Here is a 12306-nt window from a genome sequence, read left to right on the forward strand (position 1 = left end):
CTATAGAAGCTTATTACAGTAAGTTCGTTAAGTGATGCATTTCATTAACAAAGTGCTAGAAGCCTATGACCATGAGAGATGGCAAGGTTAAATCCATGTTTATGAAGACCGACGGAAGGATGACATGGATCAAAATGTTTCAAGAATAAAGCAATCAGATTCATATTGACTCGTTGCCCAACAGGATACCTCAACTCTGAAACAATCTTGACATGGTAGAGCAGCAACAAGGTCTACTACAACCCAAAACAGCGTGTGTTTGTATCTTGTACATCATATAGAACATCTTGTAGGGTAAAACGCGACAACCACGACAAACTATTTCCCTATCCGCATGGCAGAGGGACCGACTCTTTGTACCTAGGTTACAATTACAATAGTAGCTTACAACATATGGACGTCGTCTTCCGCCGTCGCCACCCGTTAACAGAGAATGACACCGGGCTTCATTGACCTTTGGGCAACTAGTCTCTCCGCAGGACTTTTGGTGGACATACAAATTATTGTTGGTCTCGTAGACTTGACCTTTGTAATTCATAGTATGGTACAAGAGCAGCGTGTAGTTTTGGGCAACTTGTTGGCCTTCTTATCTGTCAGAAAAGAGTAACAGAGATAGCTACATTCAGGACATGAGATTAACATGAACTCCCAACTTACAAAGTCCTAACAATTCGGTTTAATCCAAAATTTCAAATGCTAAGACAAAAGTAATGAAGAGCATCCAAATTTCCAGAAATAGTGCTGCAATTAATTCCATCACTGCGAGACAGTTAATTTGAGGAATGGGTTTGTCCTAGCACCAACTCATTGGTCATATTTTGTTCTCTTTTTATATCACTTCAAAAATGGAATCAGCTGGTTTCTCACCCCTATTCCTTGTAAGAATATGGCTAGTGAAAAAATGACAAACTGGGTCATCCCAAAAAAATCATGGGATGATGAGGTGTCCCAAAAAATAAACATCCGATCATTTTCTTTAAAGGAATAAGTGTTTTTTACACATCTGAACTTTGCAAAACGTCCATGGCATCGAGTATTTTTAAACCCTCAGCAGGTCAAGTTACACCCTAAGGTGGTTTTGGGAGGCAGTATAGCTAAACCGGGATCCAGATTATAGTAGTTTTTGCCATGTTTGCAGCCATGACTCTGAATTTTGCTGACTAGTATCAGTTAAAGTGGGAAAGAGAAGACAGAAAAATAGAAGAGAAAGAGATCAACCATATGGATGTAAACAACCCTGAGTTGGATCCCCATCTTAGAAGTACAAGGTACAAAGCATGAAAAAAGTTACTCCAACTGAGAGCCAACTAAATGAGATTGATTTAAACCACATGATGGACCTGTAGAAACAGACTAGTTATTTTGGGTAGCCTACATGCATACTTTTGAACCCCAGCTCCAAAAGAGTCAATGGAATGAAGAAGTCAGTAGTTAATACCTGGTACATGTAGTTACTAACTCAGGCTACCTGTGAACCGTAATCAGCTCATTATTTTCTGAATAAAAGGGGTGTGAACAGTCAGTTTGCATAGGACTTGTAGGTTGTGATTGGTAGGCTGCATAAGGGTCTACCCAGGCTTGCATAGTGCAGGTTTGGATGTTTGGTAGCCTGAATAGGTCCGTTAGCCAGGCTCTGGTTGTGCAAATAGCCCTATACGGCCTGCATAGTGGGAAATGCAAATGAGGCTCGTCTCCGGTTGTGCAGGCTGCACAGGCTCCAGCTGGCCAACTTTTGGCCCCAGCCTAGCTACAACAGTGCAGCCTAGGGAGCAATGCAGCCATCCAAACAAAATCTTATGCGGGCCAATACAAGATATGCAGCCAACCAAACAAACCCACAAAATACTACATAAGCCTGGCCTGGCCTGCATAACTCCTAGCCAGGTCAGAAATAGACCAAGTAACCAATCACACCCATAGCTGATTCCTGGTGTCCTTTTGGTTGATGCCTAACTTTGCACAACTTTAGGGAAAGTGGGCTGCCAGAAAAGTTGTGGCGAACAAAATGGTAGCCACACTTGTAGCAAGGTTTGGCACGAAAATGAATCTGACATGTGGGGCAAAGGGCTAAGAATGTTTGGGGAAGCCACAGTTTGTGGCACGAACCAACACATTCCTATGAATCTGTGTGCAGCTAATGTATGGTGCAGCAAGATGTGACAAGCAACCAAACAGGCCTGGTCAAGAACTTAGCAGGAAGAACTGGGGGAACAACTTCTTGAACATTGGCAAATTTGTATAATTCTCAGGTCAACACTTTCTACATTTCTGAAACAATGTACTCTTAGTGAAACGTAAAGAACACACTTCTTCAAGTATAGCTCCAAGTCCAACAGCAATGATGGCAGCATGATAAAGCATGCAGCTTACAAACGGAAAGTAAACCAACCCTAAGTAGTAAGTAAACTAAAGCAATAGTGGCATCCAAAAAAAATAATGAAACTCTGATTAGCAGCACTGGAATTTATGCAATTTGATAGTTACAACAAAGCTACCAGTCTACAGAATTGGATGAGATAAATCAAAATCCATATGCAACAATTTCCTTGAAGTCTGAAAACTTGCAACTCACCTGGTTTTGATTTGGCTGATGATGGTGGAACAACAACGTGCATTGTGATAGCATTACTGGGAAGATCACCAAAAGGTGCTCTGCATTGAGCAACACTCTTATCATTTTCTAGAATTTTTCCTCCGCTTATCAGTTTCACATCATTAGCAGTCTTTGGGCTAATTGATTTATCTGCAACAAAAAAAATTGCATTAGAAATATTATCTGGGCATGGGCATACATATGCTATAACTGAACTGGTAACCAGTATTAACTGTGGCATACATAAATGTAAGCCAATTTACTGCATCAAAACAAACTCCACAAGTTAATAGAGGAACAGAACAGACAAAACTGTTCATGCAACTACTCTCTGCAGCAATACTAAACACCAGCAAAAAAGAATATCCTAGCCCACAACAAAGTTGCCTAGTTCAATCAGTGAAGAAGTGTGATATTTATGTGTATACTAATATCAAGTGCGCAGTTCAAAAATATCCAATTCTCAGCAAATTTTCTGTGGAAAATGATAACATTTCTTTCAAAATCATGGCACTGTTGATGTTGTGATGATCTGACTCAGTGATCCATAATGCAGTCATACAAGCCTGCAGGATCAACAAATGAGAAAGACTAGCAACAATATGGCATCAGCTAAGCGAATGGTATATACTTTGAAGTGTAAACATGGGCACTCATTTTCACACCCTCAGGAAAACGAAGTAAAGAATACATTACCCTTCCTCCCTCTTTCTCAAAAACTAGATGAGACATTGACGTCCACAAGGAAGCTGTTGTAAATGGAAGCTAAAAGCTCACAGCTAAAATCCCATGAGCTTCTCTATATGCTTCTTCTACTGGGCTCATGGTTCCCCAATGAAATTCCATCAGTTCCTTAAAAACAATCCTGGCCAGGTATACTGAATCAGAGACCTTTCAACAAGGGATCAGTTTGGAAAAGAAAGCCCTATTATTACTATTTGAACCAAGCCACTATATGGGGTTGACATTTCTTCAAATATGTTCTGGCACAGGAATAGTTAATGCTGAGATTTACAGGCCAAGAAGCAACTAATTCAAGCCCAAATCTTCTAGTCACCGACTAAGCTTAGAGCCAGAGAACTTTTGTCAGGGAAAGAAGGGATTCATATTTATCTTATTGCTGTGACATATTCCATTCTTTATTACAGTGCCGGTTTCTGCTATGTGTTCAATCTTCCAATTCAACCCACAGTAGAATCATAACAAAAGAAGCACATGCTAATAATGGAGGCGCCCCTTCCTCTTTCCCAAATCGGACACCAAACCATGAAGGCACCGAGCAAGCAAATCTGAAGCTTTAAAGCCCTCTGTTCCTATCTCCTCGCGACACGCACGGACTAAAAATAGCAACAAAGCTGCACGAGCGTAGCCGTACGGATCGCAGGACTTCACCACGGCCGGAGCCGGCACATCACGGCCTCACAAGAGTTCCAGAGCTCAGGGAGGCGGAATCTTTAAAGACCTTTGGGCCAGTCGGCGACGACGCGGTCCTTGAGCGCGGCGACGGTGGTGGCGGCGGCGTTGCAGCGGACGGGGCCGATGTCGGAGCCGTCGAAGAGCCGGAACTTGACCTCCACCTCCTCCGCCTCCCCTTCGCGCTCCCGCTCCTCCATCTCTTCGGCCCCCACCTTGGCCCCCTCCTTCTCCGCCATTTCCTGGACTCCCGCCAAGAGCCGGGACGCTTCCGGGACCCAACCGGAGCCCTGCGGATCCCGGCCGCTCAGAGCGAGAACCCCTAAGGCCGGCGCGAGCGGAGGCCGGGGTGGGGCCCGGTGCTGGGGCTAGGGTTTGGTGTAGGAACGCGAGGGGATGGGCAGGAGGAAGAGGAGCAGGAGAAGCAAGAAGGCGAGCTAGGCAGGTTAGGAGGAAAAATTCTCTTCCCTCGTCGCCGGAAACGCGGGAGGGTTTTATTGTAAGCAAAGAGTGCGCAAGAGTATCTAGTTCGTTGAGCGAGTTACTCCTACTAGATTTATTTTTGGCTTTACAGAATATTAGGATATTTGTTTATTTTCATGTTTGTAATGGAAGAGCATGAAATGTGCCTTAGTCAGCTTAGGAGAAAGTTCCTTTCACTATAACGTGAGGAGTTTTCTTGATGGGTTGCGTTTATTGGGGCGATGTTCCTTTCTTGCAATGGACAAGATTCATATTCACCTTCACAACCTCGCGATAGAGTGTTTTCTTCATCTCCAAAAGCAGGAGATAAAGATGGTCAAGTAAATATACCTGCCTAGAATAGAAAACATTGTCTCCTTTTAGAACTAAAAAGTTTAGTTTTATTGATGGACGAACGTCATTTGTATGTTCTCTTCTTCTCCTATTTTTTATCCATGTGCTCTTTCCTAATAAATTTTAATTAATATGCTAAATATATTAAATGGAAGAAAACAATAGCTAACTATCTGTCATAGTTGTCACTGTTTTACTTAGAATTCCTAAATGTTAACTCTTAGTTTTCCTCGGTTTCTTCTAGCGGCTTCTGAAGTAAAATTTTGCTTTCGCTCTCCCTTCAAAACAAATCGACCTCTTTCTTCCCTCGTGCGTATGGCAAACCTGTACATATAAATATGATATGGAAGCTAGGCAGATGAATAGTTAGGCAGCACAAAGCAAAATATTGATACCCACAAAGCTAGGCACAATTAATATATTTTTTAAAAATATTGATTTTATTTGATTTACAATTAATAAAAATGGTATCATTGCATGGATTGTGCATGCACGAAAATAGGATTTAAATAGGTTTAATAAAATCGAGATAGGAACCTACCCTCTTCTACAAAAGTAGGGTCTTAATAGGCCAGAAGCAACAAAAGTATTTAGTAGATTGGGCACATAGTGATTGGGAGCTAGTGCAACCGCGACACTTGTGTGCACTAAAGGCAGCCTATCGAAAGTTCTAAATTAAATACAACATTTTTAGCATAGGACACAAATGAAAGAGTATGCCCACACGAGAATCGAATAGAAGGCCACATGACAAAGCATGTGTTGCTCGGAGGCTAGCTCGAGATTGGACTAATAATCACTATAATGATGCAAAAGACTAGTATAATTAGGGGTTATCGGGGAGGGATCTTTCAAAAATGACTTCACCGATGGAGAAAAAACTTTAGTTCCATCCAATTTCTAATATATTTTTATCTTAATTTGTAAAATGATGTTACGCTACAGTATCTCGATTTACGCAAATAGGTGAAGCCGAAAGCCAATATAGATTTCACCAAACACATGCTTAGTAGTGAACTAGTGAAGCCTAAATTTGTACCCGCCCTTTTTTTTTGATGCTTGGTTCTTTACCCACCGCATGTAATTTCACTTCTTTGTTTTTTTCATATCAATGGACAACAACCCCCCCCCCCTCCCCTGCCCCCCCCCCAAAAAAACAGAGTTAATCAACCGTACGTTGTGGTAGGCCATAGGATAGTAGCGTTATTTCTATCTTCAAAAGATTTCTTCATTTCTTCATTAGCATATGGCATGAATCAAAAGTAACTCAGGATTCTGTTTACTTGGTCACCGAATCATTTTGATTGCGGTAGCCCTTTCGACCGGAAATAATCCAGATCATGCGCGCGACCGGGAGACAAACCATCACAGAAGCTTCTCTCCTTCTTTAGGCTTCATTTTTCTTTTTTCTTTCACTGCTTCCGGCCCAGGATTCGTTCGCTGGTTCCGTGTAAAGAAAGGTTCAAATAAAAAAATCCGTAGTTTTCAAATCAACTATCCAAATTAAATTCTGATTACATCATCATATTTCTAGTGACGAGATCTTCAAAATAAGACTACACTTGACTATATTCAAATAAAATTTAAGATGGAACAATTTTATTTTGAAGCTGGAACAAAATAAAATTGTTCCAGCTTCACAATTTGGAACAATGTTTTAGCTTCACAATAAAATTATTTCTCTTCAAGAAAAAATGTTCTACCATAACACATCATTCTTGGAGAGAAGAAGAGTTCTGTAACGCCCGCGTTTTTATCTTATTTAAATTGCATTACCAATCACTCGCTTAAAAATCTTTTAAATCTTTTCCGCCGCTTGAGCTTCTAAAGCCCACCTCCCGATTTTCCGCCGTTCCGACATCGCGCAGTCTCTTCCTCTTTTTCCGCGGAGCCGCCTGTCCCTTTTCCTTTTCCACTGGCCCCGGCGTTCTGTTACATCACCATCGTGTCGCGGTCGGCCGCGTGCGCCTGCCCGGCCGCGATCGTCAGTGCCGCGCGCGCGTCCCCTCTTTTCTTTTCTCATATTTTGTTCAAATCCATTTTATTTCTCTCTTCTAACTTTTTTCCCAGACTCTTTTTTTTTCGCTGGCTTCCTCTTTCTTTTTCTCCCCTGTGCTGCCTGCTGCCTGCTCGAGCTGTAGCCCGCTCCTTGCGCGCACGAGCGGGCCGGCGCACGACCCGCCGCTGCCCCCGTTGCTGGCTATGCATGCGCACTTGCATCACGCCGCCCGCGTCACGCCACGGTCGCCGCGGCCGCTGCTACTCGCTGTGCCGCTGCATGCCTGCTGCCCGTGCACGCCAAGTCGGCGTGCGGCCCGCTGCTGCGCTGGCCCGTCTCCGTCCCGTCCCCTCGTCCTCGCAGCTTGCGCCTTGTCCCCGAGCATCCCGGCCGCCACTAATGGCGAGGCTCCTGTACTGCCCGTGACCCTCCCATGCCGGCCATCTCCCCTCTTCCTCTCGGCCTATAAATCAGACCCCAAGCCGCCCCTCACTCCGCCCACACCACCCCAGCGCCTCCCCTCCTCTACCTCACGCTGCAGCTCGCCGCCGCCGCTCACCATTGCCGGCCACCACCCATCTCCGTGGACAGCCCTCCGTAGACCGTCTCCGCACGAGGTGAGGGCCGGAATCGGACCCCTTCGGCCTTCTCTCCGTTTTTCCCTCCTCCCCGGGCGTTGCCATGCACCAGGGGGCCGGCGCCCATGACCTGGCTGCCCCCCCTCCTACCGTTCCCCTCCCCCTCCTATTCTGTCTCGAGGAAGAAGAAAGGCAGACTTGTGCATAATCACCTCCACTTTTCCTCCTTATGCAGTCCACAGCCCTCCATTTCATGCGATATTATGTTCCGAATCGATTCCAAACTCCACCACGCATCAAATATTCTCTCCAAGTCTCAGGATCCACATCCGATAAATATAATAGTCTTCTCTATTTTTTTAATCGAAGCTCTCTATTTCCCTCTTTTTTTAAGCTCGTCGGCGAACTTTGTTTTTATTGTGTGATTGTTTGTGTGTTGTAGTCGACGGTGTGACCGAGGAGGAGCAGGACCGCGAGCCGGAGCCCGAAGACCCGTACCTCTAGGAGGAGCTTCCGGAAGGCTTTGAGGACGGCAAGTTCAATCCCATCCTTTGATGCATATTTATCCCAGTTTTATAAACACAACCTATTGGCCTGTTTTATAAAATATATTGTTGCAAGACATGGTTGGATAGCCACCCCTTGATTGCTATGACGATTCCTTGATGACCTAGATTAATGTCTATATAGAGTTTGCTCTGCTGGACGTTAACTACTGCTAGAGATGCTTAGGACCTTTTATTCCCTTTATTATATTTTAATCATGACCACACCGCGCTTTATCGAAAATAAAGGTGTGAGTGTTATAAAAGATAAAATGGGATTTTGGGAAAATAAATGAAGGATATAATCTGATGAGATGGACGGTGTTTCCTGTGTGAAATGCCACGGGTGAGCTTGCACCTTTGTGGTTGAGCATAGTTGGGAGATGTCCATATTGTCAATGTAAGGATGAACTGAGGTGTCATCTTGCCTAACCCACTTATCGTACAACCACTCGACCGTTACGTGGGCAACGGCTTAGCATAAACCCCACTAGTTGTTCTGCTAGCCAAAAGGAGAGCTGGTGAGCAACGGGAGATCATGGAGAAGGAATACGATCTGTGTGAGTTATGTCCTGATTATGACTTTGTTGATAGGTCATTAACCCCATGGTTGCTTCCGTGTTGGCTAGTTAGATTCAGCTAAGGTGGGTAATGGTTTTGTTAGGATCCGCAGCGACACTAAGGTGTTCGTAGTGCGGTATCCTACTTGTGGGTAAAGTGTACAACCTCTGTAGAGTGTAAAATCTATTGGAATAGCCGTGTCCACGGTATTGGACGAGTTATGGCATGGTCACTTCAATAGACATTTTGGGATGGTTGGCTTTGTGGCGTGAGTTATTTTGAAAGTGTCCGCAGTTATGCCGTGAGCTACTGTGGACGTTGAAAGTGTCCGCAGTTATGCCGTGAGCTACTGTGGACGTGGAGTCCGGTAGCATTAAACTTGGATCCTTTATGTAGGATCAACCCCACTTATTATTCGAATACTACAGAAATATTTTGAGAAAACTCTTTTATTAAATGAACCCTTGCATGTGTAAAACCTCGCTTTATCGCAAATGAACCCTAGCTTTACTCTTGATATATCCTGTGCATGATGTTTATTATCCCCCTCCGTGGGTGTGGTTGGATTTGTTGAGTACGTATGTACTCACTCTTGCCTAGTTTTTACAGAGGAGAATTCGAACTTCGTTCCTGAAGACGTCGAGTAGGTCGCCGTCCTGCACCCAACCTTGCCTGTGGTTCAGGGTCTCCACAGGAAGCTTACCATGGCGCACGACCCTGATATTATCTTAGATTTCATTGGCACCCTCTTGATAGTAGCGCTTCAGTGCCCGCTACCTCGACGGTTTGTACGGTAATGAACCATCTGATGTAATAAATATGTTATCAGTCTTCTGGGACTGATATTTGTATCACATTTAGTCACCTCGGATATGGGGACGATTCAAGTTCTTAGTGTTGTTGCTCTGCCTTAGTGTAGAATAGTTGTTGCTCTACCTTAGCGTAGAATAGGGAGAGTGTGAGGTGAGAGCTTGGACGAGAGCCAAGCTAGCAGAGAAGTCGGGTTCTCTCGGTCCTACTCCAATTCTGTAGCCATTTCGGAGGAATAAAGCTTTCTTAAAGTTTCTCGTTTATTTTTAGTTCTTTTCTTTACTCTCAGATTAGTGATATGTTTAGTTATTTTTTATCTTCAGTATCTCGCTAAGGATTGCTAACAGCGCGCTACCCCCGATAGCGCCCTTTCGACGGCGTAAGTTTTGGGCTGGGCTGCCACAGACATGAAAGGCCATCAACATGCACCGGAAACAGGTTGGGCCGGCAGACTAATTGGATCCACACAACACGGTCCCTTTCTTCCTCCTTTCCGACGCTTATACTGCTAGTCCTTTTAGGTGATGCATGGTACGCCACGAAGACATTATTTTATCAGAAAAATAGCATTCCGTTATTTCTGGTTTGGCTTTTGGAAACGCAACAACACTTCTACAATTCTACAATTGGACTAGGTTATGGAGGTAGCTTTTTGGATGAATGGCTTCAGGCCATCCATATTGTAAAGGTAGGTCGGCATCAAATTAGCTTTTCGCCTTTCGGCAGCACAGAAATTAGCCTCTTGTGCTGCATCTGTTAATGCCGGATCCGAGGCAGCAACTACATCTCCTCTTGTGCTGTTATATGTGATGTCGGCTGTTGCATCAATATAATAGTAATATGCTCTCTATACTCCGGCCCTCCCTAAATATAATTAAGGAATTCCTACGCTTAAATTTCATCTTGAAATATATCCCTCTATTCTAAATTATATATCATTTTAATTTTCTAGATACATATATTTTTATATGAAGTAGATATACGATATGTCTAGATACACAGTAAAGATTATTATCGGTTCCGGAAACGGCCGGTAGCTAAATCTATTTGAAGTGTATGTCGCGCGTTGTGATCGGAGGTGGCCTAGCACACAATGACTCAAGATTTATACTGGTTCAGGCACCCTACATCTAGTCGGGGGTCGGTCGGATATCCAGTCGGGGGTCGGTCGGATGTATTGCTTGAGCCCGGGTCACTGCCAGAGAAGTGAGCCGATACTAACGCTTGCATTTAGTACCGGGCCAAAAGAACGGTGCCCCGGGGAGCCATTCAGTACCAGCTGGAACCTCCAGCCGGTACTAAAGTGCGCCACTGATGCCGGGGGGCAACGGCTAGTGCCACTTTAGTATCGGCTAGGGGCTCCAGCTGGTACTAAATGGTGCCAAGGATATTTAGTATCGGCTGGAGGCTCGAGCCGGTACTAAATGGAGAGATCTAGTACCGGCTTGAGCCACCAGCCGGTATAACATGCCTTCGTCTATATATTAGCACCTTTCTTCCTTCCCAAGCCCAAGCTATTTATTTGAAGCTCGAGCTTCTTCTTCCCCATGGAGTTTTAGAGAGAAGGTGCCGCCCATTTTTCTCAAGATTGGTGGGGATTTCACGCATCCAAGTGATCAAAAGGTTAGCAACTTCATCCTCTCTTTGATGGTCTTTATGCTTCGTTTCATATTTTATACTTAGAGAAATTTGTGATTCTTAGAAAGAGTGAGAATGAGCACGAATTTTTTTATATATTTACACATTCATCTGAGATATATAGCTAGAAGCTATGACTAGAATTGAATGTGGTTTGTTTGCATGTTGGAAATGTAGGGTGATTTTTTTCAATTAATTTCAAGTGATATGTGTGTATATATCATTATGCTAATATTTGTTTTCAATTAATTTCAAGTGACACGTGTATTTCCAAGGGCGGCCATTATTGTTATGCTTTGAAGCTAGTGAAATGTATAATTAGTGAATGTGAAATATCTATTTTTTCGAAGTGAAAAAATATATATACTTGGTATTTATTTTGTATTAGGAAGGAATTTTTTGACACTCTAATGATGTATTTATTCAAGCTTTCATTGAAACCATCGAGATGTAAAAAAATCTTTATTTTGGAACATATATCTATTGTTAACCTTTACCATGTGGTGATGACACTGTCATTCGGGGCCAACATGATATTCGCGACACGGTGCGGTATAAGGACGTGATGATGGAGTATGGTCTTGGTCCCAATGAAGAAATTTTCACCTTTGAGCGAGGTGAGAATGCCACCATTCGGACCAAGATCGTACTCCTTCATCACATCCTTGTACCGTACCGTGTCGCGGATATCAATGTTTGCCCCGAATGGCATTGTCATCACTGCAGGGTCAAGGTTAACGATAGATATATATTCCTATATAAAGATTTATTTTCTTCTTGATGTTTTTTCATATAGAGTCTGAATAAATATTTTGAACCTTGATTGTATCCCATATGCCGTTGGATGATGAGTGTTCGCCCCAAACTGAATGGTGTCAAAATAATTAGGGTTTAGAAATAGTGAATGTGAAAAGTCAAGTTGAATGTGAATGTAAAGATGTAATTTGAATATAGCCAGTGAGTATGAGTATATTTTCATTGTAATTCTAAGAATTTATTCTGTTATTTACATTTATTTGATAAGTGTAGTGAAATTAGTTTTACTTTTGAAAATATGCACTTCACCTAACATGATGAGTAATTAATGTTTAATCCATAGAAATAGCTTTGCAACATGATGCATTGGACCGCCGTGCTTTTGCTCGGGCGTCGGTACGCAATCATTTGAGGTGCACCGGCCATTCCCTTGAGTTTCGTCCTGAAGAGCGTCTTCGACTTGTTAGCGGTCGTATTCGTCGTTGGATTAAGAAAGCATTTGATTGCCTCACCCTATATGATGCAAGGCGCAAATTTGAGTGTGAATTAGATATCGAGTTGCATGGTACGGATGATGATCGCGAGTTGATGGCTCGA

At 43.3% G+C, this 12306-nt stretch overlaps 1 protein-coding gene across 1 annotated transcript; it reads right to left on the bottom strand.

The window, feature by feature from the left end:
- Positions 1-135: 135 nt before the first annotated feature.
- Positions 136-4472, bottom strand: LOC112900404 (membrane-anchored ubiquitin-fold protein 4-like). Its single transcript, XM_025969241.1, has 3 exons — positions 4056-4472; positions 2573-2743; positions 136-590 (listed from the first exon to the last, which is right to left on the bottom strand). Exons 1-3 carry the CDS (start codon positions 4243-4245, stop codon positions 535-537), a joined length of 417 nt encoding a protein of 138 aa, XP_025825026.1. The 5' UTR covers positions 4246-4472; the 3' UTR covers positions 136-534.
- Between the last annotated feature and the right edge of the window lie 7834 nt (positions 4473-12306).

The sequence above is a fragment of the Panicum hallii genome, chromosome 7, assembly GCF_002211085.1.
Source record: "Panicum hallii strain FIL2 chromosome 7, PHallii_v3.1, whole genome shotgun sequence".
Classification (NCBI taxonomy): domain Eukaryota; kingdom Viridiplantae; phylum Streptophyta; class Magnoliopsida; order Poales; family Poaceae; genus Panicum; species Panicum hallii.